Source organism: Caretta caretta, chromosome 1, assembly GCF_965140235.1.
Source record: "Caretta caretta isolate rCarCar2 chromosome 1, rCarCar1.hap1, whole genome shotgun sequence".
Classification (NCBI taxonomy): Eukaryota; Metazoa; Chordata; order Testudines; family Cheloniidae; genus Caretta; species Caretta caretta.
In genome coordinates this window covers 136,275,239-136,301,607 of record NC_134206.1, presented here as the reverse complement: position 1 = coordinate 136,301,607, position 26,369 = coordinate 136,275,239, and the positions used below count along the sequence as shown (strand labels likewise).

The following is a 26,369-nucleotide window of genomic DNA, read 5'->3' as shown; positions in this document are numbered from 1 at the left end:
TCTGCATCAAAAGGCTGATGTATTTGTCAATAAGATTCAGACCTGCAAGCCTTAGGCCTGGTCTCACCATTTTGTCTATGCACATACATATGGGGGGGGGGGGGCAAGGCTATGGTTTTCAGTTTTAAGGCTCCTGGGATTTGAGTACAACAGGAAACCAAGACTCCACTCTCCTAAATCTGCCTTAAAAAAAAACTCTCAAAAACAAGACAAACATTAGTTCTCTTTTGTATGTGCTCAGTGTAATTCCAATTCTCTCAGGCCCTTACGTACTGTATCATTAAAGCAACATTTTTCAGTGCCTGCCACATCAACTACAAATTTGCTCTTCTTATACAATATGTCTCTGCATCTGAAAGATCAGAGATGTAACACAGTTCTTCAAAGTAATTAAAACCTGCTTTTTCTAGACAGTTATTTTTTCTTATCTGAGCTGTACAAACAAACAAACATCTCTTTCCACTGTGTTACAACTTAATGAAAGCATAGGAAGCTGCACCTCACTATGCCGATCAGAGCTGAAAAATGAATTTACCCGATTGGTTTTAATCCAAACAAGTGAGCTTTCAATTAGCATTCTTAAATCAAAAGTGAGCACTCCCTTGTAATCCATTGTTCCCTTGTTGCAGATTTATTACAAATAATTGTACTTCTTTTGTGAAATTTCCTAGAGAGGTCTTGGCAAGATAAGGCAATATAAATTGCAGTTGCCATTGTAAATTTTCATTGCTATATATAGTTTTTCAGTCACCAGGCTGCAGAGATTAGTCAATATCCCAAGGAGGACTCTAAATGATATTTTACATCTGGTTCTGAGCTGCACTCAAGCAGAAGCCAATATTCATGCTTAAAGCAAAATCCACTGACCACCATGCAATAACATGAAAGATATACATTGAGGAAAGGGAAGAGACAAACCAACCTAGTGCCTAAATCTTACCTACACAGTCATAATGGCCACTGACATATTTCAGTTCATAACCAATCTGACACTTGCAATAGTAGCTTCCAAATGTGTTGACACATCTGCGGTTATAAGAGCAAATAGCTTTGCCAGTGGAGCACTCGTCAATATCTAGGGCAAGGAAAATGGAAATTGGTAAGATCAAGCAGAAGGAAAAGGAGGAAGCAAATGCAGTGCTAGTTGTCACTTGCAAGGTGTGCTTTGGTCACAGCTGTCACTGGAACCACACATTTCAAAATGTCCATGTTATAAAACATGTCCTGTGACTTTTATATTTGGGGATTGTTTTGCGTATGATTAGGTGGATATGATGGTAACAGTAAAGCCAAGTTCACTGAAAACCTTGAGAGCTGCCAAGTTAAAATTAGGTTGTGTGACAAGCTGAGAGACAGCAGGAACCATTAAAGGTAATGGTTTGTCATATGGTCATGGAATATGCGTGGGGGAGAGAAGTACTTCACAGATTGTGATTTCTCTTGGTGGTGGTGGGGGTGGAGGGGGTGGGGGGTTGGGAGGAAACAGCAGAAGACTCTTAAGATAAGGCCTTTTGCAGAGGTGGGAAAGCACCAGTGAAGAAAAAACATCAGTTTTCTCTCCTGATTTCCTGCCCTGCTGCTTGCAGTGGTAAATCCTTTCGCTCTGGCAGAAAAGTATGAAATTATGGGTAGAACTCAGGCTGGAAGTCATGAGTCCCTGGGGGTAGGAGACAGCTGTCGGGGCATGCGACCACCCTGCCCTTCCTGATAAGTGGTAAAGGGCTCCTGGTATGGAAAATGCCAGAGAACCACGGTTTGAAAGGTTCTTCATTGATCTGGAGTGGTTATACGTTAAATAGGTTTTAATTTTTTTTTCTTATTGCAAAATGAAGTAACATTTTTATTAAAATAATGCAACTGGTGACATATGGAATTTAAAAATTGATGGTATTTGCCTTCCCTCTCCCTCCCGCAACCCCATATGAACAAACTGTGATGTTAGATAGAATTTGTGATGACAAACCATTGTCCTTAACTACAGGAACTCCCCGCTTAATGTTCTTGAAAAATGCTACTTTAAGCGAAACGATGTTAAGTGAATCCAATTTCCCCATAAGAATTAATGTAAATGCAGTGGGGGGAGTTAGGTTCCAGGGAAATTTTTTTCGCCAGACAAAAGACTATATATACACACACACACAGTATAAGTTTTAAACAAACAATTTAGTACTGTACACAGCAATGATGATTGTGAAGCTTGGTTGAGGTGGTGGAGTCAGAGGCTGGGATATCTCCCAGGGAATGCCTTACTGCTAAATGATGAACTGGCACTCGGCTGAGCCCTCAAGGGTTAACACACTGTTGTTAATATAGCCTCACACTCTACAAGGCAGCACGAATGGAGGGAGGGGAGATAGCATGGCAGAGAGAGACAGAGACACACACCCTGTGTGTGAGAGAGATGCGCATTGCCCCTTTAAGTACCCTGACATTACTCTAAGTACATTGCCTTTTCAAGTAGATCAGCAAGTTGAGACAGCAGTTGCTGCCAGCAAGCTCCCTCTGTCCTGAGCCCTGTTGTGTGTCTCCCCTGCTCTATGGAGATGGGGTACAGGAATGGGGGCAGGAGCAGGGGTAGGGAGACACCCTGACATTAGCACCCCTCTTCCCCCCTAGCTGTACAGCAAGCAGGAGGCTCCCGGGAGCAGCTCCAAGGCAGAGGGCAGGAGCAGCACATGGCAGGGGAGTGGGGGGAGGGACACCTGAATTGCCCAGCAATTGACAGCCTGCTGGGTGGCTCCAGCACAGGGAACTGAGGGGAGTGGGGAGCTGATGTGGGGTCTGCTGGTCCACCCTGGGTCCAAGCCCCCACCAGCTGGCTCCAATGGGCTGCTCTTTCTGCAACCAGTGGACAAAGCAGGTGGCTGTCAAACAACGTTATGAGGGAGCATTGCAAAACTTTAAACGAGCATGTTCTCCAATTGATCAGCAACGTAACTATGAAACAATGTTAACTGGGACAACATTAAGTGAGGAATTACTGTATTATTATTACTTATAATATAGCATTGTGAAGTGGTATATTAAATGTATCTGATACAACAGTCAAATATCCAAACCTGATGGTGTAGGCCAGGGATTGGCAACCTTTGGCACGCGGCCCAGCAGGGAAATCTAATGATAGGCTGGGACGGTTTGTTTACCTGCAGCGTCCACGGGTTCAGCCGATTGCAGATCCCACTGGCCACGGTTCGCCGCTCCAGGCCAATGGGGGCTGTGGGAAGCAGCGTGGGCTGAGGGATATGTTGGCCGCCGCTTCCCACAGCCCCCCATTGGCCTGGAACGCTGAACCGCGGCCAGCGGGAGCTGCGATCAGCTGAACCCGCGGACACTGCAGGTAAACAAACTGTCCCGGCCCATCAGTGGATTTCGCTGACGGGCTGCGTGACAAAGGTTGCCGATCCCTGTTGTAAGCATTTGCTTGTATGTGAAGAAAAATCAGAACTGCGGAGTCTTGGAGCAAGACTCCTTATACAACAAGTTTTACTCAGTGCCCTCAAAGTGTTTTGGTGGGGGAGTATTAGCTATAGGCGTTGCACAACAGTCAGTTTTGGATTACACGGTTAAAACTCTTTGCAACTCTTTAAATATCTCCATTTTATGTCCACTTACTAAATTTTTTAATTTATTTAAAGTCAAAAGCTTCCCCTGAGCCACTCTGTGAATTCCTCAGTCTTGATCTGTATTGCCTAGTTTGCATTCATTCCAGGTGCAGAAGACCCACTGATAACAGAGGGAGTACTGAATGCAGAATAGCCATAATGCAGGTCAGGAAGGATTCTTATCTTATGGAGTAAATATTCTATAGCTCATTATCTCTAGATCATTCCCAGCTTTTATTCCTTTGGATTCTTGGGTAGTTGTTGCCAGGCAGCTTGCAGGTTATGGTCCAGATTTCCAAAATGTGGGCTATAGGACTCAGGATTGTGTACACAACTAATTGTGAATTCAAATATTAGCAGACAGATGGCCAGCTACCTGAAGTGTGCGCACCATTTTGGTGTTGATCTAGAAATTGCTAATATTGTGCCTGCGATTAACTCTGAGGGCCAAAAAAAAGCAGGTGCACATTAAGTGGGTGCAGGCTATGCACACAAGAAGGCTGGGCTGAGGCCTAGGTGGAAATCTAGTCCCATAGTTGCTAGATGTTTTTAAAATTGTGACCAACTAGAATGTTTGAGATGTGTTGCTCTTTGGATCCAAAAATAGTGCAGCATTTTCAACCCATTTTACTTATACTAAACCTTTCCTGTTGGGCTGCTTGTCTATTGTAAGTACTTACATGATCCCTACTACTTTGGTATCTGAGCCCTGCACAATATTTAATGTTTTTATCCTCACAATACTCCTGTGAGGTTGGAAGTACTTTTATCCCCATTTCACAGAGGGGAAACTGAGTCACAGAGCAACCAAACGACTTGCCCAAGGTCACACAGGAAGTTTGTGATGGAGAAAATAATTGAATACAGATCTCTCAAGTCCCAGGCTAATACCCTAACCACTGGACTATCCTTTCTTTTGCTCATGTTTACACCATTTCTACTGGAGCATTAACATTTATCTAAACTCCTTTTTAGTGTTTTAAGATGTATGCTGAATGTACCGAGGTACTTCATAAGCTAAACAAACATATGAAACAATCAAAATGGATGTATGAATAGCTAAAAGAAAGATTTAGGAGAAGCTCTAATTTAGGAGATTTAGGAGAAGCTCTTGTCTGTTGTATTTAAACACATGCTTCCTGACTGTCTGCCTTCAAATACCTCTTAAATAATTAAAACAAATGTTAATAATAAAACTACAATAGGAGGCTGGTTAGAGAATCCTGCTGATACTCAAAACCAAAACCAGGACATTTCCAATCACATTCATTTCATTTTGAAGGAAAGAAACACCCATTATGGCATGTTTATGGTTTGGAAGCTGAGCCAAATGTCCATATGGGTTCACTCTATAGCTCATAGAGCGATAAAACACTCAGGACGTATGAAATTTGTGTATGGTGTACTGTTGCAGCTGTGTGTCAAAAGGACAACTCCTATGGTATGTCTCTCCTTAGAAAAAGTGTGTCTAGGTTGACGTGCTTAATTGATCTGTTGCTTGAAAGCTTATGCATGTTTTTTTGCCAATATTGTTAAAATTCATTTCCTGTGTGTTTGACATGTCAAACCTCTCCATGATCCAAAATATTCTTTGGGCTGTAGAGTGTATTCCTATAAAATGTATTCCTCAGCAACATCTGAAATTGAATAGCTACTGTATTCCTCTGTTCCTATCAGATATTGCCCGCACAGCTGTTCTTTATAATCTGGATTCCAACCCAAACCACTTGTAGTGTGATCAGATACCATTGTGATAGGGACTGTGTACATGCATGAAATCATCATCATCATCTCTGTCAGAGACATTTTCACAAGTAATACTCTAAGCGCAAAAGGAGGTATTTCTACTGTACTTTTGGGTCAACCACAGAAAATACAGTTTTCTTAGTTATGAGTAGAGCTATGTGAAGTTTTTTTGAATGAAAAGTTTATTCAGCAAAACGTTCAGTTGTGGTCAACCTGAAACTATGTGTAAAATTTCACACAAATAATTTCAGTCATTCAGAAAATGGCCAGAGAAGGAGAAGAAAGAGGAGTTGGTGCTGTTGCTCTTGTCTCTTCCCCATCCCTCATAATCTTTGGGCCAGTGGGTAGGGCACTCATCTGAGATGTTGGGGCCCCACGTTTGAATCCCTGCTCTACAACGAAACCAAGATGGACTTTTTCAATTCACCACAAATTCCAAAAAACTTTCAGATTCAGTTCGACCTGAATTAAATTTGTTTTTCAGTTTTTTGGAACTACTACCAAACTGGGGGAAAAAAATCAATCGTTGCCTGGCTCTAATTAGGCATTTCAATTGGCTAAAGTTGCCTGACTGGAATGGAAGTTACACAAACTCTCTGTGTATTTTTGTGAGATACAGAACTAGTCTTGGAATGCCGAAATTGCAGTTTGCAGATGCCTGGTACACCTAAATCTCTTTTGGAAGCTTGCAAATGAACTCGTATGCCTAATGATTTTTGTTGTGTGAAATGAGTACAATGTTCTGAAAATAAGTTTATCTGATAGTCTCAAGCCAGTGGCACAGACATACCTGAAGAAGTTCTTTTGCCCTCCCTTTAAGAGGACATAAGTGTGCAGTTTAAGATTTCTGCTGTGTATCTAGTGCATGCTGTTGACTATGTTCCCTCTTAAAATGAAATAAGTATCCTTAGGGTTACCGTAAGTGAAATAAAATGACCTCTGAATGTACAGATAACCTAACTGAAACAAGTGGTGATCTTCAGACAGAAACAAAGTGGAAGCCTTGCCGTCAGCTCTAAATATGCTGTACAACTAGCAGTGGGCCCCCAGATCCCAACTGTGGGGTCAACTGTGGCTTTGCCATGAGCCCTGTGCATTGTGCATAGTGCAGATGACACTAAACTGGGAGGAGAGGTAGATATGCTGGAGGGTAGGGATAGGATACAGAGGGCCCTAGACAAATTGGAGGATTGGGCCAAAAGAAATCTGATGAGGTTCAACAAGGACAAGTGCAGAGTCTGCACTTAGGACGGAAGAATCCCATGCACCGCTACAGACTAGGGACCGAATGGCTCGGCAGCAGTTCTGCAGAAAAGGACCTAGGGGTTACAGTGGACGAGAAGCTGGATATGAGTCAACAGTGTGCCCTTGTTGCCAAGAAGACCAATGGCATTTTGGGGTGTATAAGTAGGGGCATTGCCAGCAGATCGAGGGACGTGATCGTTCCCCTCTATTCGACATTGGTGAGGCCTCATCTGGAGTACTGTGTCCAGTTTTGGGCCCCACACTACAAGAAGGATGTGGATAAATTGGAAAGAGTCCAGCAAAGGGCAACAAAAATGATTAGGGATCTGGAACACATGACTTATGAGGAGAGGCTGAGGGAACTGGGATTGTTTAGTCTGCGGAAGAGAAGAATGAGGGGGGATTTGATAGCTGCTTTCAACTACCTGAAAGAGGGTTCCAAAGAGGATGGCTCTAGACTGTTCTCAGTGGTAGCAGATGACAGAAGAAGGAGTAATAGTCTCAAGTTGCAGTGGGGGAGGTTTAGGTTGGATATTAGGAAAATCCTTTTCACTAGGAGGGTGGTGAAACACTGGAATGCATTACCTAGGGTGGTGGTGGAATCTCCTTCCTTAGAAGTTTTTAAGGTCAGGCTTCACAAAGCCCTGGCTGTGATGATTTAGTTGGGGATTGGTCCTGCTTTGAGCAGGGGGTTGGACTAGATGACCTCCTGAGGTCCCTTCCAACCCTGATATTCTATGATTCTATGATTGTTGGGAAGGAGTTTCCTATTTTACCCCTGCACTGTTGGTCATTCGTTAGCAATGAGACTGACCTTTGGATCTTAAGCACACTACTATTCTTTCCTATGTTCTGAAAATAGTAGGGATAATTTCTTTGTCACACACTGAAAACAAGAGGCCCTAACCTTGAGCCTGAGGGGAGGGGTCAGTAGTCCAACACCAGCCTCATACGGAGTTTTTTAAGATTCAGGACTTCATTCTGAATGGGCTCTACAGAAAAAAATTGAGAGTAGGAAAAAAAAAATCACGCCACACATACCTATACACATCCTTCCATTTGGTCCCAACTGAAGTCCAATTGATGGACACAAACACCGCACCTCCTCTTTGACTTCTTCACATCCATACTGGCAGTTCACCATAGCGCATGTCCTAGAATCTAAAGACAAAACACACCCTTGTTGGAATCTAGACTGGACAAGACCAATCCTTTTTCCTAAACTAGCTCTGCGTAAATGCCGTATACTCAGCTGAACAGAATAATCTAATTCACTGTTCTCAGCATCTGCTCATCACATTGTTTAGTCACTAAAAGAATAATACTCAATGGGTATGTCTGCACAGGAAAAAAACCCACTGTGGTGAACCTCAAAGCCTAGGTCAAGTGACTCAGGCTTGCAGGGCTCCCACTGCAGGGCTAAAAATCTCAGTGTAGATGTTCAAACTCAAAAGGTTTCAGAGCCTGGGTTTAAAGCCCAAGCCTCAATGTCTACACTGTTATTTTTAGCCCAACAAGCCCAAGTCACTTGATCTGGGCTCTCAGGTCTTTTTTTCCTCTGTAAACGTACCCAGTAGGTATAAGAGTTACCTAGATGTCTGCCATAAGAGTATAACCATGTTTTTCCTTCCCTCTTGTTTTCTCCTATTCCTCCTTCCTCCTTTCCTGCCCCAACCCCACAGTCGCAATTTCTCACTTCTCTTTTAAATTGTAAGCTGCTTGGGGCAGGAAACTTGTCTTGTTAATTGTCTGCAGAGTGTTATGCTCTACAGAAATGAACAACAATTCTACCCTGAGGAGAAAAAGCTCCCAAAAATAAATGGAAAAGTCTCATTTTTAGCAGTCACTACTATAAATACTTTAAAAGTATTGTTATATGGAGGGTTGAGTGAAACGTCATTAAAGCAACAGTTGTCCTTCATTCAGGATACAACAAAGGAAGCTGTTGAACTTCTTTATGAAATACTATAGCTGAAACAATAGGAGTCACTGCCCAAAACACAGGCCACATGCAAGGCTGGTCAGGAATCTGAACAGTAGGGGCAGAGGAGTTTGACAAGAGCAGAATGTAAATATATGGGGGCAGGGTATTGTTTGACGGAGCTCTGTGTATGTGAGAGAGAAGTAGCAGAAACATCACAGAAGCACACAAAGAAGGCAGCAAGGAAATGCCAGGGACAGCAAGAGAAGCTGTGATGTGTTTTCTGTCCTCCACCCCCAACACACACCATGAAAGGGTTACCATGGGCCTGATTTGTTTTGTTAAAACTCTTCATACAGGTTACATCAAAAAGAAAACTTGAGTCAGACACCCCCATGCAGGCACTTATTAATAGCAGGCCAACCCAGCCCACGGGTTTACACAATTGTAAAGGCACAAATAAGTGCTAACTCCAAAGATCAAAATGCAAAATATCAAGTACAGCAAAATAAACCAACCAACTATCCATCATCACCTGCTGCCAGACCCTCTTACCCTGCGCCCTTGCGTATGTCCTCCAAAACCTTTCCATTATCTCATTTGACCATAAGCACAAATAGATTTCCCTGTACGCAGGTAGATTGGTCACTGCTACCAGATTCACTGAAGAGAACTGCATACCCCTCAAATCAGTGTGTTCATCAATACATCCCTTTGCAGCATGGGGTGACCCACTACTGTGAACCATAACTGCACTTTGTATTTCTCTGCTATTTCTACCCTGTAGACATGATGCAGGGTGCTACAAAGGACTATATCAAGGAGTAATAGGATAAAATTATGCCTGGGAAAATGGAGGTCAAATATTAGGAAAAGTTTCTTAATGGTGGGATATATTAGTATGAAAGTCTTCCAAACAAGTACTGGGAACACCAGGGCTTGGGTCGTGTCAGACAGAACTAGAGAGAGCACTAGAAAGTAGTTTCTAGGATATTAAATTGGCACTTTCACTTTGGGATGGAAAAAGTCCATTCCAAAGTGGAAGAATATGGTTTCCCCATGTTTTAGGAAGCTTACTGAACACTGAACCTCACTAAAAATTCAGTTTGAATTCTGGACAAAGATTTGTATCTATAGTTTATTGTACTGGGCTCATTCATCCCTAGTCAATAAGGATATTGGTCCCAGGATATCAGAGAGACAAGGTGAGTGAGGTAATATCTTTTATTGGACCAACTTCTGTTGGTGAAAGAGACAAGCTTTTGAGCTTACATAGGTCTGAAGACGAGCTCTGTGTGAGATCAAAAGTTTGTCTGTCTCATGAACGGAATTTGGTCCAATAAAAGATATTACCAACCTCACCCACCTTCTCTCTCTAATATGGTGCATTAGCAGAGTTGTGGACAGAGGCTATGCAAGCTACCATACATTTGAACTAACCCTGTAGAACTGTCTAAGGCTTTCATTTTTAAGGACTAACATTCCCCTAAAAACACAACTGTACCCTAGATTAGTTTAATCTATCCCTTTAAAAATACTGCCACAGGATAGCACATCCTTTAGTGCTGACAGTACTAGGAACCTGAGGGATATACCCTGTCACAGATAAACTAGCTGCCAGTCATCCTTACACAGGAGTCATTTGTGATAAAATATTGATTGGATAATCTGTGTATCTAAATTACTGCCTGTCCTGGGATATGTGTTACTTACTTGCACATGTGCCATCTGGCATGAGCATGTAGCCATTGAGACAATAACACTTGTAGCTGCCATGGGTGTTCATACATCTATGCTCACAGGGACGTGGTTTCAATCCACATTCATTTGTATCTGCAGAAATAATTTGAAAGAAATGAGTGCAGGGATTTTTATTATTTTAAATATACGGTTATAATGTTGCTTCATGCCTAAAATCCCCCAAAGTAAAAGCCCTGGGATAGAAAATGAGCCAACCCTTTGCAAGAAAGGAATTCAGCAGACCATCTGCCTAAGTGAGTACTATAAAAACTAGCAAGGAGAGCCGGCTGCACCTGACAGACTGCAGTGCAACCTCTGGCAGACCGCAAGGGGAGAGAGGAGAGAGAACAGCAATTACAATATTTGCTAACAGCAGGATTTTTATTATTCTAGCTAGAGACTTTAGTCCCCCATCTGACATTCATATGAAAAAAATAAATAAATAAAAAAAGCGAAAACAAGTCAGTCACACAGCATGGGGAAAAAGACTACAAAGATTTCATGCGCCAAGCATCAGCTGTGATGTCATGGCAAGAGTGAATCATTACAGAGGGCAGAGTTGATCATATGTTAAGAATTGTCTTTTTTTTTTTTTAAAGGAAACTCACACAGCTGAATTCTTTACCAATCTTCAAAATTCTATTCTCAAAACCCAACCTGTCAATAAAATCTGAAAAGCAGCAGCGTAGCTGAGGGTAAACAGAGTTTACCCACTTCTTATTTAGGGAATATGGGGTTTAGGTTAGTTTACCCACTTTTTAAAAAAAAAAAAAACTACTCCTGAAAAGGGCAAGAAACAAACAATATTATTTTTAATTGCCCAGGAACCAGCTTTTGTAGAAAAGGAAATCACCTCGCTGAATCTAATTTGCCTGGAGTGAAACACAGTCCTGACAATGGAGGCTACACTCCTGTTATATGTAAACAGTATCTGCATTTGCAACTTTCAGAAACTGTTTGGCAACCGCCCCTCTTTCACTATTTTGAAACCTGTTTATCAAATACTCAAGGGTTCATTAACAAAAAACATCACTGCACATAGTCCATATACCATGTGTTTAATGATACAGTAATGCGATTTCAATAAAGACGAATCTCAGAGGGCTAAGTGGGCTCAATTCCAGTTCTAATGGTCTCAGCATCTGTTCATGTGTCAGTGTGGCCTGCAGGCCAGAGGAAAATCTCCAGGCCACAAAGAGCAAACAGTCTGGTAGTGATATGTCTGCAAAAGTATTTGTCAAGAGCCCATTCCAACAGAAAGAGGAAACATGATGTTACTAAAAATGTTGTTGTTTTTCATACATTTTAGAGACACACCAATTTGGAAATTACAACTGAAAGTTTTGTAGCTACTACAGTTCCATGTAACAGCCAAGATTACTGTAACAAAGATGAGCAGAATTTTATTTATTCAACTAGACAATGGAAACATTTTTCAAAATTACCAAAGTGACTTAGAAGCCTAAGTCCTATTGCCATTCAATGATTCTTAGCCTCTTATGAAGAATGGGACTTAGGTGCTTTTGAAATTTTTATCCATTGTGTATAGTCAATTTCACCATTTTCTCTTTAGAGTCAGTCAGTTAGTTTTTCCCTTGCTGAAAATTCCTTATAAATAATTCAACATGGAAAAAGAAAAATTAAAGGGCTTTTCTGAAGGGTTTTTCTAATAGCACCCTTCAAATAATGTTCTGAAGTTATCTCAGAAATTGGACTGATTAATTTTTTTTACAAATGGTTAATATTCAAAATTGACAGTGTCCTTTTAATCTGATTGCTTAACATTTTAAAGCAGAGTCTAAAAACACTGTGAAAAAGTAACATATATTGTCTCTTCAAAATTTTCAAAGGCTGCCTTGTAAACTTATGAAGCCAAAACTATTCACTCAAGTTTCTGAATGTACAAGTTTGGATGTCCTAATTTCAGAGTTCTCAAAAATTCAAATTAGCATATACAAACAAAGGGCATTTACCCATGTAAATTGTGAAGAGTCTATCAATTCAGTTTGGAAGAAAAACTTGTGTTCAAGAAACTGGAGTGGGATTTCTGGGTTCAATTCCTGGTTTTTATGAGAAGTTCATGTGTGTCCTTGGGGAAGTCTCTAATCACTCTGCATCTCATTTCTCCATCCATAAAATGGAGAAGATAATTTATTTAAATAGTAAGATGCCTACACAAGACTCTAGGTGCCCTAACCTATACTACAATAAAATTTGAACAGCATGAAAATAATTTTGAACAGGAACTCAGCAAGCCTACCATCTAGAGAACTCATTTCCACCCCTTAATTGTAGTGGGAAGCACGCTCTCAGCCCTGTCCCCAAATCCTCTCAAACATATGTCTTTTGAAGTGTGCCTGGAAGATCAACACATATGGGCTATTTTGGATTAGTAGGGATGCAAATTTATAATGCTTCCTTTCTTTCATGTCTACTCTGGCTATAAACTCTCTGTGATTATTTTTTTTTACTATGCTTAAGCACTGTGCCTAGCAAAATGGGATCTTGATCAAGACCTTTTGGCACTACTGTACTATAAATAGAGTTGCCAACTTTCTAATGGCACAAAACCGAACACCCTTGCCCCGCCCCTTCTCTGAGGCCCTGTCCCTGCTTATTCCATTCCCCCCTCCCTCTGTCGCTTGCTCTCCCCCACCCTCACTCACTTTCACCGGGCTGGGGTAGGGGTGTGGAAGGGCAGTGACAGCTCTGGCTGGGGCTGCAAACTCTGGGGTAGGGCTGGGGATGAGGGGTTTGGGGTGTGGGAGAGGGCTCCAGGCAGGGGCAGTAGGCTCCGGGTGTGGCTAGAAATGAGGGGTTCAGGCTGTGGCAGAGAACTCCAGACTGTGTCAGGGGGTTGGGCTGCAGGGGAGGGGGAGGACTCTGGCTGGGGTGCAGGCTCTGAGTGTGGGGCCAGGGTTAAGAGATTTGGGGTGCAGGACGGGGCTCAGGGCTGGGGCAGGGTGTTGGGGGTGTGCAGGGTCCCGGCGATGCTTACTGTGACTCCCAGGAAGCAGTTGCCAGGTCCCTGCAGCCCCTAGGTTCCCGGCCAATGGGAGCTGCGGAGCAGACACTTGGGGTGGGGGCAGCGCATGGAGCCTCCCTGGCAGCCCATGCACCTAAGGGCCACAAGGACCTCGGGGCCATTCCGGGAGCTGCAGGGAGCCTACTTTAGCCCCGGGCCTCTGCTGTGCCACCGACTGGTCCATTAGAAGTCCGACCAGAGCCGCCAGGGTCCCTTTTCAACTGGGCGTTCCGGTCGAAAACCGGACGCCTGGCAACCCCAACTATAAACAGTACAAAAACTGTTTGCATACATCCGATATTCTGAGTGAGCAAAAATATAGGGTCAGCCAACAATGCACACCCCAAATCCTGGCTGCATAAGCAGAAGAAAGGAAATGTGCAGGATGGGTTCAGAACACTGAACACTTGTTCTTCAGTATCTTTACAGTATATAAAAACGTACTTAAAGTGGAAGCATGGTCCAATGGCTTGGGCACGAGCCTAGGACCTGGGAAACCTAGGTTCAATTCCTTACTCTGCCATAGCTGTCCTAACATACCTTGGGCAAGTCACTTAGCTGCTCTATGCCTCCGGTCCCCCTCTGTACAATGGAACGAGTGGCACTGCCCTGTCTTACAGGAGTACCGTCAGTATAAATAAATGAAAGATTGTAAGGCACTCACAGATACTAAAGCAATGGGGGCCATGTAAGTACTGTAGCTATATTAGTACACTATCTAGAAGAAAGATGCTTGTTGAGGGAACAGATAAGTGGAATGTTTTCATTGAAGACTACCTATCTCTTTTAGTTTCCATATTTATCATTTAATCATCCATGACAATTCAGAATTCCTAAGTCGGTTAAGCTGTAGCTGCAAAGAAATGGCTGAGGTCCCCCCCTCCCCCCTGCACACACAAACTTTTCCACAGGGAGCTGAAGACAAGGAGATAGACTGTCAAAGTCTCGTTTTGGAAAAGAACTATAGTTTGTACAAACCTTGACTGCAGGTTTTCCCTGTGAATCCAGGAAAACATTTGCATTTGTTTGGCCCCACACACTCGCCATACTTGCACCCATGTTCACAGGTGGCTGGAGGGCAAAACAGAGAGAAATTAAAGGCATTGTTGCTGGAAGGTAGAGACATTTCTGCATTACAAGAGAACCTAGCATGAACTAAAGTTGTCAAAGTGTTTCATCTGCATTACTCCATCATACCCAGAGGACATTTTAATTGAACAGGACAAAACTCAAGGCAGCACAGGTAGCTTGCTCTGTCTACACTAGTAATTTTTTGTTGAGCAGGGAGCAGGAGGAAGATGCTGGCTAAGCATGAGTATGGGAGGGAAAAGAAGGAATTTGGCATTGATTTGGAGCAGAAGAGAGTAGTGTTGCTGGGAGAAGAGGGTTGATGCGGGCAGGGGCTTTGGGGTTGAAGGGAAAGGAAGGGGAGATGGTGCTGCCATTGGCTTACGAAGAGCTGGATGCACTGAAAGGAATTTCATAGCTTTCTTCCTTCGTCCCCTCCAGAACAATCCCCTCACGTTCTTTCCCCCTGCCAAAAATGGGGTTGCATCAGTAAGAAGCTGCATCAGTTTCCTCTTAGGACCTTCCTTATCCCTCTGCACAATGGAGCTTGACTGTAGGAGAGTGTGGAGCCACTGGACGAATAGAGCTGCAGTCTAAGGCAGCTGCCAGGGTTCTGCTAGATCACAGCACACAGCTCATCCATTCAACGAGTTTACTTGCTGTCAGGGAGCAGGTGAATGGAAATATGTAAGGCTGGTAGAAGCTTGGAAATTTGGAACTAAAATGTGCATCCTCTCAAAAAAAAATCTCAAACTCATCTGTATTCGTTCATTATCACGAGTGTTCGTAAGTGCTGAGATATATTTAGCATTTTAAAACCCAAGATTCAGTTGTAATGTCTATTATTTATAATGCATAGGTCTGAGCAGTTCTCCCTTTTCCTCTGAATTCCCCCTCACTGTCCTTTGTCCATGCCTCTTCCTTCCTTAATTTTCTACCCACTCTGGCGTTCCACTTATGAACGTTTCCAGAGAGGCTTTATCTCTATCAAATACTGTTGAATTGTCTTCTTTTCTAAGCCATTCTAGAGCAGCTTCAGGTTACTGTAGATAAGAAGGGTCAGACTCTCTGCCAGTTGACTTAGACCCCATGCAGTTCCCTTGGAAATCAATCAGATTGCATAGAGATTGAACTGGCACAGAATTTTCCTGATGTGTCTGAACGCTTTCTAATTATGGGGTCTGACATGCCACCTGAGAATTGCAGTGACTGTCTGACACCATGTCCATGTAGCATAACAGCTTTCTGTATACAGTAGTAAGATGTTTAACATCTAATGATAAAGCACACACAGTATCTAAAGTCTTCCCATATAGTATGAACATACTGGAGAAACTAATGATGTCAAGACAGCTTCAAATACACTTGTGCATCCTGGTATGCAAGAGAGCAAAAATCTAGCCCTGGATTCTAAATTACTAACTAAATGCTTTATTATGTCTTTGGACTGGGCAGTTGTATGTCCCATCCCACACTGAGGGTTACATTTTTCTTTTAAAAGAATACCAAACAATTTGGCTAGATTTACTGGCAGGGGAAATTTAAAATTACTCCTTCCATCAGCAAGATCCTCCACACAAGATTGACTCACTCTAAGGAAGGTCAGGCCAAATAGCTCTATCTCCTGCCAGGAACTTCATAGAAGCTCCCAGGAAGGAATGTGTGTGTGTGAAGCCATCAGAGACTCAGGAGCACATCTAGTCCATACTCTAAGTGCTCTCTTCCTGTTGGGGGGGTGCAGATGCGGATTTGTGTAAAAATAAAACCAAAAACCTTTGCTTTGTCCTGTTCAAGGTGAAATATTGCCTACCCAATTCAGTGCCCCCAACCTACTTTCTCAATTCACCTCTGGATTCTAGTCTCATCTTCATCTATAACCTTGCCTCTGGCTTGTGCATGGTGGTTACTAAGTTGTGCTTTATATCTTTTGCTCTGAAGCGGTTTCTTTTTGGAGAAACATGAAGTGCACTGGAGCGGATTATAAATTACGATACCTCTTCCACCTGTTAAGCCTGAACATATTTATGAGTTTAAGCTTTTTAATTCACAACCCATTACGTTATTAGCCAGTAGGTGGGTGCCCTTCGTTCTAATACTTCCAGATGTTCTGAGGGCTTGGCAGTTCTTTAAAAAAACCTGCTCACATGAGCAGGAAATTCAGTGTGATTACTAACATCAGTAAGGTTTCAGAGTAGCAGCCGTGTTAGTCTGTATCCGCAAAAAGAAAAGGAGTACCTGTGACACCTTAAAGACTAACAAATTTATTTGAGCATAAGCTTTCATGAGCTACAGCTCACTTCATTTGTTAGTCTCTAAGGTGCCACAAGTACTCCTTTTCTTTTAACACCAGTAAGTGCTACACAGCATGCAAAAGACTTAATGAACCAGTACTTTAAACTATACCCAGACTACAATGGTTTGTAATATTGCAATAACCATTATGGCTTAATTTTCAGTGCATTCAATACACTGGATTGCAGAACTGGAAAACTGCCATCTTGATATTTTTGGTATCCATGAACTAGTGGGTTGTAAGAATGTCAGCTTTTGCTTTTCAAGAGCTAGATCTCTCCAATCTCCCTATTTGCTAAAACAATAAAAAGTAAGAGCAAAAATTTCAAGTGTGTCTTCAATGTTCAGCACCTAAAGTCTTGTTTACCTTGTTTTTTTCCCCACAGAGGTTTTGAGCACTAGACTACTTAGGTGCCTAAATAAGATTTAGATGCCTAACTTTGGACACCCAACTTTGCAAAATTTGGCTTAAACTAATACTGGTGCTCAGGACAGTGGTTATGAGTCGTCTGGGGGATGTGGCTTTTTATTTGGTAATTCAGGACTTAATTGATTTGTCACAAGTCTGTTGTGAAACACTTATTTCCCCAGTGCTTTACAAGTTTCTTACACTGCTACGGAACTGTTATTTTATTTTCAGGGGAGCTCATAAAATGGTATTTAGAGCATTGTATCCTGTACACGAGATACCCAAAAATATTTTACAAAAGCAGATATTCTCCAATATGACATATTTTCTTTTTTAAATGTAAGGCCTAATCATGCAATGCATAGATACAAGTAACTCCTGCTGAAGTCAGTAGGATATTGTTGTTGTTGGTTATTTGCATTACCATAGCACCTAGGAACCCTGGAGATCTTGTCCCAATTCTCTTGTGTACCTATATTGCCAGTTAAAACACATAGGAAAGCCACAATTTAGAATTTGCCAGAATTAGCACAATGGAATTTAGGTATCTTTGTGAAGTTCTTTAAAAATTTGTTGAACATTTATTAAATGTATTAATCCTTTGCATTTAAATCACCTCTTACCTCAAATTAATGAAGAATTTCACCACACCGTACCTAAACCCTGAATGAACAGTTGCACACTGTGAAATCAAATGAATATTAAAAAAATCCTCGCCTAGAGCGAGGAGCTACTGCATCTTTATTTACAGTTTAGATTTACATTGTGGTTGACTCAAACCAGAAATCTGCCAGGCGAAGAATTTCAAGAACTTGTGAAAACTGGACACGAACAGGAGGTCATCTGAGCGCTTTTGGGGGGGGAGAACGTGACGAGCTGCATTTGCTCATCCAAATTACTTTTGCATATTGCTATATTTACCTCTGTGTATTCTTTAACACCAGAACTAGGGTTATACAAACAATGTAAAATTACTAAGTAATCCCTTTGCTCAAGTTTTTTTTTTTTTTTTTTTTTTTAAAAACTGGCATTGCTATCTGAAAAGATTATTAATACAATTATAAGGAGAAAAGGCTTTTGGGTATCACTCCCTTTTCAATAGCAGTCTACTGATTTTTACCAATTATACACTGAACTTTTATTAAACTTCAACAGATAGTCAGCGCTAAGTTTATCGGCACAGCAGATGGAACAGCTGAGAAATTGCCTCCTCCTAAAGTCCAACATTTTACAAGTTCATTGTGCTTTGCCTAAATACAGCTGGGGAGAGATTTCATATTACCCTCTCCCTAGCATTTGTATGCCCTTAACAGATTGGAAGTTTTTTAAAAACCATTGGTCTTTCATTAAACCAGCTCCCCAGGGACCAGAATACCGGCTGGCAACATAAGTTACATTCAGATGAACTTGTTGCTTGAATTTTATTCAGTTTTTAGAAGGGTGAAAACTATTTCTTCCCAGAGAATCTGAAGATAAAGGCTGCTACTTAATGAAAAGCATCTGTCTGTAAATATCGCTTTAGCGACTACAGTCTGCATTTCTGATTTTTTGGATTTTGTTATAATTTTCGATGGCTATCTTGATCCAGGCATTCTCCAGTTCTTATCTTTCAGTTTGTTATGCAGAAGGTCAGGCCAGATAATCCTAATGGTCCCTTCTGGCCTTAAAAAGTTATGAATCTATTTTACTGAGTGCCTTTGTCTATCCAATTCTGCATTTTTAAAGGGATTCCCTCTAAAACTCAAAACTCATTTTCTTCATGCTCCTACAGTATATTGACTCCTCACCGGTTCTGCTTCCTATAACCTCTGGGGGGCCCATAAGGAGCCACATTATTAAAAGCTAAGCACACAGTCATGAAGATGTCAATGGTTATTTGCTAATGTTACCTTCGCAGTGCCCTTTGTTCTTTCTCCAGCCATAGCAGCACTCGAGCTTAGAACCGTAGCGACAAACCCCAGGCTGGCTCACACTCATCAGCTGCCTGTGACCTCTTGAGCTGTGCACGAAGCATAATATTAGCTGCAGCAGAGGAACACATTTTAATCTACCATCACACTGCCTCCTTTTCACGTTTTAATCGAACGTCGTCCACCACCACACATTTTAACGTTGCTGACGTGCGTCACTGAAGCAGTCAGCAGGGTTCGTTGAAGGGATGCTAAGTAGGTGATTCGAGGGTTTTCAAACTGTAACTAACTTACAACTTTTCTATTAAAATTGCAAAGTAGGAAATAGGGCCAGATCCTCAGCTCGCACAAGTCAATGTAGCTTCACTGGAGTCAATGGGATGACTCCATTTTGCACCGGATGAGGAAATGGGCCACCATGACTAATTCTACAATGCTAATGACCAAATTACAGTACTAATGGAAAATCAGTGCTGCATAACTTCTGAGGTGGTTACCATGCAGTGGCAGATGACATGATGGGTTTGGGGTCCCTCTCCTGCCCATTAACCTCCCCCCAGCCCATCCGTTTTTCCTCCTCCAACTCTCGGTCCATAAGGTCTTCCGCCATTCAGCCACCTATGCATGAAACTCCCTCCACGACCTGAAATCCCATGTGTCCACCCCCTTCTCCACGCCCCTCCTTAGTACACTCCTTTGACAAAGTCTACAAATATTTGGTCCTTCCTCAGAGAAAATGTTGCCTCCTTAGAGAGAGTTCAGTAGCTGGAATTTCCAGGTGAATGTGTGGGGTATTTTCAGGGCAATGTGTGGGAACATATAAGTCCTACACTGAAAATAAGACTCATGAATTTTTGTCCTTCCTCTGATAATATATTAACGTCACCACTTCATCTCCTGATGATAGTGTCATTAAGGCCGGTCACCCTGTATTGAGCTGTAATATAACTTTTATTGGAGCAACTATGGAGTTACAATGCTCATTACAGATTGCTAAGGCTCTCATCCCCACAGGAGCCATTCACATAAATTAAGAGAAAAAGAATACTTCCAAAGATAGGGAATGATATTTCCCTCAGCAAAACTGCCTTCTGAAATGGAACTGTCACCAGAGGCAGGCCAGCCAGGAGACAGGTCACCAGAAGGAATCCAAGAGCTCATAGTTACTGGAGAGCCTAAAACGTTGCATCTCACCCTGCACGGGGCAAGACTTAGGGGTATGATGGAGCTCTGTAAGGTCTATTCTATATAGGTTTTTATTACACGCTCACCACTATAGTATCTGAGCGCCTTCCAGCAGTGCATTAAGGCACGTGACACATCTGTCATGTGGTGTTTATTCTCTCATTCCTCTCCCCAAAGGAAGAAGCGTGTGCAGTGAAGTGTCTTTGTCTGGTAGGGTGTGTCTTAAAATATAAATATATCTGTTGCTATAGGTTTTTTAGAAAAGGCATGTCTTGCTGGTCCTTCGTTCTTGGAAGGTCATGTCAGGTTTCATTGAAGCCTGCTACCATAATGGCAGTAGATGGTACTGTAACCCACACACCTCCTGGGTGTGGTGTTCTGTCCCCTCTAATGGCACCGAGACCATTTAGAAATTAATGAGTCTGCTACAACATTAGCTAAGGGCACTGTAAAAACTGTAGCTTTCAGTTCATGCAGTAGAGGCTCAAGCACTAAGCTTCAGAGATCCCAGGTTCAATCCCGCCCACCAATGAGTGGGGGCTGTTGGTGTTACAGTACCACTTGTGGCTGGCAGACACCATTAACTTTACAAATGCATGTTAAGGTTTCTGATGTCGTTTCAATAGTCAGTTCATGATTCCTAGACTCTGAATTTGGGGCTATTTGATTTTTATTAAAAAAACTTTGCCTTTCCCTTTCTTTAACAAACAAACATTGCTTTGTAAAGCTCAAGGGGCAGATGCTGAGCCAGTGTACATCAGCACAGTTCCATAGACTTCAATGACGTTCTGTGCCTTAAAATTGAGGGAAGGCTTTTTATGCTGCTCAGATTGAAAGAAATCCTGTTGGACGTGTATTTTCTTTAAAAATCATTCTACATATGGCTGAAAAGCTTTCTGTTGGGAAAGGGTCTTGAAAACACACCTGAGTCCATTCTGCCCATGTAGACAAATGATACTACACCAAAGTCATCTGCAGGAGTCAGGAATCTCATGTGTGATATGAAGAAATTAATTCACAAACCATTAATTCAGCATAAGAATCTAATGGTTTTTGAGGTAACTGTGAGTAACTGCACTCTGTATTACCATTCTTATATAAAATCCCCTGGATGTACCATGGCTTGATATTGCAGGAACTGCAGATAAAAAAAGATTACATTTTCCACTAATTTTTTTTCAACATTTTTGTGGCTATCAGTTCCCAGAAGATGAACATATTTCACTAATCAAATTTTTGATTTGACAACACTAAAGATAAAATTTATCCAGACCATCCTGCCTCTTTAAGGACATGACAGAATACTCAGTTGGTGAGGGGGGGTTTAGCTGTCTGGCCATGGATTTTGTTAAGAGCGATCCAGCTCTAGTCTTCAATATCAGTCCATATCTATGGACTCCTCCTTGGATTGGAAGAATGTAGGCATTGCTACAGAAGATCAGGCCTCTTCCCAACTGTGGTCAGTACCAGAGGCTTCACAGGAGGTGCAAGAAATCCAGGAGAACACAGGTACGGGATCACCTATCCCTAGAGGAGCTTTTTCACCATTCCCCCATCAATCAGATCTGTCCCCATTATTGGATGATACCTTGAAGCATAAGAGTTTATATCCTTGCCAAACTTGAAGAAATATAGTAAATCCATCTCAGTCTCCATTTGCTCTAGAGTACCGCAAGCACCATTCTGTCCACGTCACCAAGAGACATGTCTCAACTCATCCCTCTCCTTTGAGATACACCAGGATCAATGACGAATTTAAAGCTGCAGCATTAAAGACCTGAACTGCTGAGGAATAAACCTTTTGCCATTCAGCAGTGAGCCTTTCACCCCCAGATCACAAGCTTCATTGTGAACAAACGCCCTAATATAATCAATGTTCTTTGTTTGTTTTTTTAATTGGAAGGCCTAGCTACTCTGAGCCTTTGAATTGCAGTGACAGTATTTCATGCAAGACTTCAGACCTAACAGAACAAATCAGCAAATATTCCAATGATCTCACTTCTGGATGCAGCTAAGCCAACCTCTTTCCAAAGGAGCCATTAATTTTAGTGGCCTGACAGGAGAGGCTCCAGGCCTATTTTTCTGAAGTTCTGAGGACTCAGAACTCCCACTGAAGCTAACAGGAGCTGTTCATGCTCAACATTTTTGGTAACAGGCCACAATCTTTCCTGAGAGCTGCACCAACCCTGGAAGTGTCCAAAACTGGAGAACACTTTTGGTCAAGTGACGTGTAAGCCTTTGGTGATACTAAAAGATAATGACTGGAAGATCAATTAAAACCAGAAGACCAAAAGTAAGATGTAGTATATATTTGAATTTGAAATAAAGGGGAGTAGAAAATTATCAAAATGAAGAATAAATAAGGAAAGCAGAGGAGCAAGACTCTATTTCCATGGTTGCACGAAGGGCCGCATCCTATCACCAGCTCCAAAGTGATGCATTTCCTCACAGAGTTCTTTCTTTTTTATTGCAGCTGTAAAGTTTGACAATCAAGGCTGTTTCCAACCATTTTTAATTACTTGTTTCAACCTGGTCAGTCTCAACTAAAACAAAACAATAAATGCAGATGTTCAGAAAGCTTCTCCATTGTGCAGCTGTTGTTAGAAAGTTAAAAGGCAGAAAAATGGTACATGTTCGTGGATAGGAGGTAACACAGCCTAATTCTCACTGACACTGAAGTCTTTTGACACTCCTCTGGCATTGGAAAGAAGCATTAAAGTCAACGTAAAGGCTTGGCTACACTTGCAGATGTAGAGCGCTGGGAGTTAAACCAGTCTTTGGAGACTGCAGCAGGGAAAACACTGCCGTGTGTTTACACTGTCAGCTGCAAGCACACTGGCATGGCCACATTAGCAGCTCTTGCAACATCACAAAGAGCAGTGCATTGAGGAGCTAACCCAGTGTGCAAGAGGCTGCAACGTGCTTGTCAAATGAGGGGTGGAGGGTGGAGTGTGACAGGGAGTGTGTATGTCAGGGGAAAGAGTGTTTTGGGGGGCTGAGAGTGTGTCAGCATGCTGTCTTGTAAGTTCAGACAGCAGCAGACTCCCCTCCCTCCATCCCCTCCCCCTCACAACAGCAGCAATCTACAGTAATGGTTTGCTTTGTCCCAGAGAAGATACACACGCTGGCTGTCAGAAATGGAGCTTTGAAAGGGGATATCCGCATGCCTACAGCTGATTTCAAAACAATGTCAAGAGTGGCCACTCGACGTCAGGGGATTATGGGACATTTCTGGAGGCCAATCATAGTGCAGTAATGCAACATGTCATCCACACTGACACCCGGGCGTTTCAGCCGGGGCGCAGCAAGCTTTATGCTTCTTGTGGAGGTGGATTACCAGGAGCGTTCCAGCTGCAGAGTCCAGGCGCTCTACGTGCCTTGCCAGCATGGACACCTCAGGAGTTAGGGCACCCGGGACTGCTTTAATGTGCTCTAACTTGCAAGTGTAGCCAAGACCTAAATGTAGGTAATATACACCTTAAGGCGCCTGCTCCATTGCACTTTACAGAGTAGTGTAAAAACCCATAGGGTAGTTGAGAATCAGGCCCACTGTGCTGCTAATAGAGGAAGCACATAGCCAGGAAGGCATTAGAAGAAAGACATATCAAGTGGAACATGGGAAACATTAGGAATGTTTGCAGAAGTGCTGATTAAATGCAACTCTCTCATTATTTCACACAGAGTGATGTACTCAACACTTCTCAAAGCCAGGCCTATGCGCTCAGAGGTGAATCTGTATCTTGCCATTCATTTCCTTATTCTTCCTTTTTCCATGGATATGCCTTCTGGGTTTAGCGTAGCCCACAGTTTCCATGGCCTTCTGCGTCCATATAATCTCCACAACCATATGGCCCCCCGTTACCATAGAACCCCTTCTACCTGAATGGGCCCATAACCATATAATCCTCCATAACACATGGGCCCCATAACCACCTCTGATATCAGTTGCTCTGGAGGATTCCATTATGCTTTCCTAAGGGAAAGAGCTGAGAATTGGTCCTGGAGAGATCATGACAGCCGGCAGTGGTCGGATCAGCATTATGGAGTCAAGACACTGCCTTATATATGGCTTGTTGCAGTGGTCCACACATGCTTTGTGGAATATTATCTCACATGTTTGCGAAGCAAGACATCTTTCCGCAGTGGAGATAAATCTGAACACAGCAGGCAAGATAATAAACTTCAGGTACACGGTCAGTGGAACAAAAATGTTAATAAGAAGCTCCTATTGCAATTGAGGTCACAGAGACCCAAAGAGAGACCTAACCAGCTCTTTTGAATCCTTGTTATTCTTTCCTAAAAAATCCTGTCTCTAAAAAGTAGAAATTTTATATATTTATATCACTAATGCTTGGGATTTCCGGTCAATTTAAAAAAATTGAAGAACATTGCGGGGATAGCATTAATAATGCTAACTTCCTTATTAGGACATACTCTCTACTTACAAACGAGTTCAGCCCAGCATCAGAATGTGGTGCTTTGGTTTGTAAACCTTAGTGAGGCACCAATACTGGTTGATAACTAAACAAAAGTTTTTTTAAAAAATCAAAACAAAATACTAAACACCACTTCTTCAGCTGGTGTAAATCTACACTGTTCCACTGGAGCTACACTAAGTTATACCAGATGAGGATCTGCATCTCTAATTACTTCTGCACATGAGAACGTAGCAATTGCCATGCTGGAAGATATAAGTGACCCATCTAATCTAGTATCCTGTCTCAGTGAGCTGCTTCAGAAGAACAATGAATTAGCCCTTCATGGAGTCAATTTAAGGAGTTTCTTTCTAAACCCTAAATTAAAAACTGGAAGTCAGATTTTTCAGAGCTCCCAAGGGATTTGAATACCCAAGTTCCAACTAAAATCAATAGGATCCAGTGTTCCAAATGTATACCTTGCTCTGAAAATCCAAGCCTTTAATTTCTAAGCATGAAAAAACCAAATGCCCACAATTTGGTAATGGGGAAAAAAAAGAAAAAAGAAAAAACCCAAAACTTTTTACGTTAAGAATCACAGTATGTATGTACAAGATGCTGGGGATGCACGTGGGCTGTTGAATGGTGAGTGGCGACAGAAAGGATCCATACTGTTTAAGAAGTCTTTTTGGATGTGCGTGATCTTTTCATTGAAGGAAGATGATTGTCCTTCACTTGGTGGTTGGTGCTCAGCCCTGAGGCAGGTAGTAGAGATTTTGGATTGCTGAAGCTGTTTGCCACCCTGGATAATGCCTTAGGGCAGGACTTGGCAACCTTAATAGATGCTGATAGAAAGGCTCTCTTAGCCTGTAGTGCAGCTTCAGCATAGGCTTGAAGAATTTAGGTTTTATTCTTTCTGAATCAGCTTTTGCTTTCCTCCATCGGTGCTCAAGGTTCCATCCTGCTCTCTTCATCCAGCACAAGGTATCAGAAAACTAAGGAGATCTGCTTCGGCGAAGGGGAGGAAGGGCTGTTTGGGGGCCAGCATATCAGTGGCAGAGGCCAGTACAGAATATTAATGATTCACCTCTCCCCTACTCCTCCTCCCACTGTTGGTGGGGGGCTGTTGTCCTTTAACAGGCTTTGGAATTTGTTGAAGTCCATGAGCTTTGTGGTCAAATCAGGATCAGTGATCTTTATTGCCTGGGCAATGGAAAGTTTCTGACTACTTCCCTAATAATATGATGGTCTGTCCAAGATAATTGCTGGGTTGTGATGTACTCTGACATCGAGGCCCAAGGCCAGGTATCCAAGGTGTAACCAGCTGAGTGGTTTGGCCAGAGATGACCTGTGAAAGTCTTACAGAGGAAAATGAGGAGATAAATTTTACGGACTTTTGAATCTGTGATCTTGTCAATATGAGCGTCCTTAGGTGCTCTCAACGTCGGTCCATCCTGGGGACAATACACTTACTTATAGGATCACGTACAGCGCCTCTTCAGATGTATGAAGACAGTGATTTAAGTGGTAATCACTACCTTAAGAAGTAAATGTGAAGGCTTTTACTGCTCTATACATTAGAAGAATTCAACGTGTCATCCAATGGCCTTCCCTCTAATATTTATTTGGCCTTCTATAAAAACATTTGGTTCATCAGTGTACCAGTGTCAAAGAATACAGTGTCAATGTGCATCAGCTATGGGAGCTAAAAATTAATGCTAAATATTTTCTGCCATACATCCTATGTAACCTCTCTGACTTCAGCAAGCGTTGTAGGAGATGTAAGCCAGTACAGAATCTCTCCCCGCCAA

The 26,369-nt window shown here is 42.2% G+C and overlaps 1 protein-coding gene across 3 annotated transcripts in view; it reads right to left on the bottom strand.

Annotated features, from left to right (window-relative positions):
- The window catches only part of EGFL6 (EGF like domain multiple 6), a 71,032-nt gene that overhangs the window by 33,964 nt on the left and 10,699 nt on the right, over nt 1–26,369 (bottom strand). Inside the window, exons 2-6 of one of the 3 annotated variants that reach the window (XM_048860868.2) lie at nt 18,938–19,047; nt 14,258–14,350; nt 10,228–10,347; nt 7,635–7,754; nt 941–1,075 (exon numbers count right to left, since the gene is read on the bottom strand). In XM_048860868.2, coding sequence (XP_048716825.2) covers nt 941–1,075; nt 7,635–7,754; nt 10,228–10,347; nt 14,258–14,350; nt 18,938–19,047 — 578 coding nt within the window. The remainder of the gene's footprint in view (nt 1–940; nt 1,076–7,634; nt 7,755–10,227; nt 10,348–14,257; nt 14,351–18,937; nt 19,048–26,369) is intronic. The other 2 variants (XM_048860876.2, XM_048860884.2) reach the window with 2 other exon arrangements.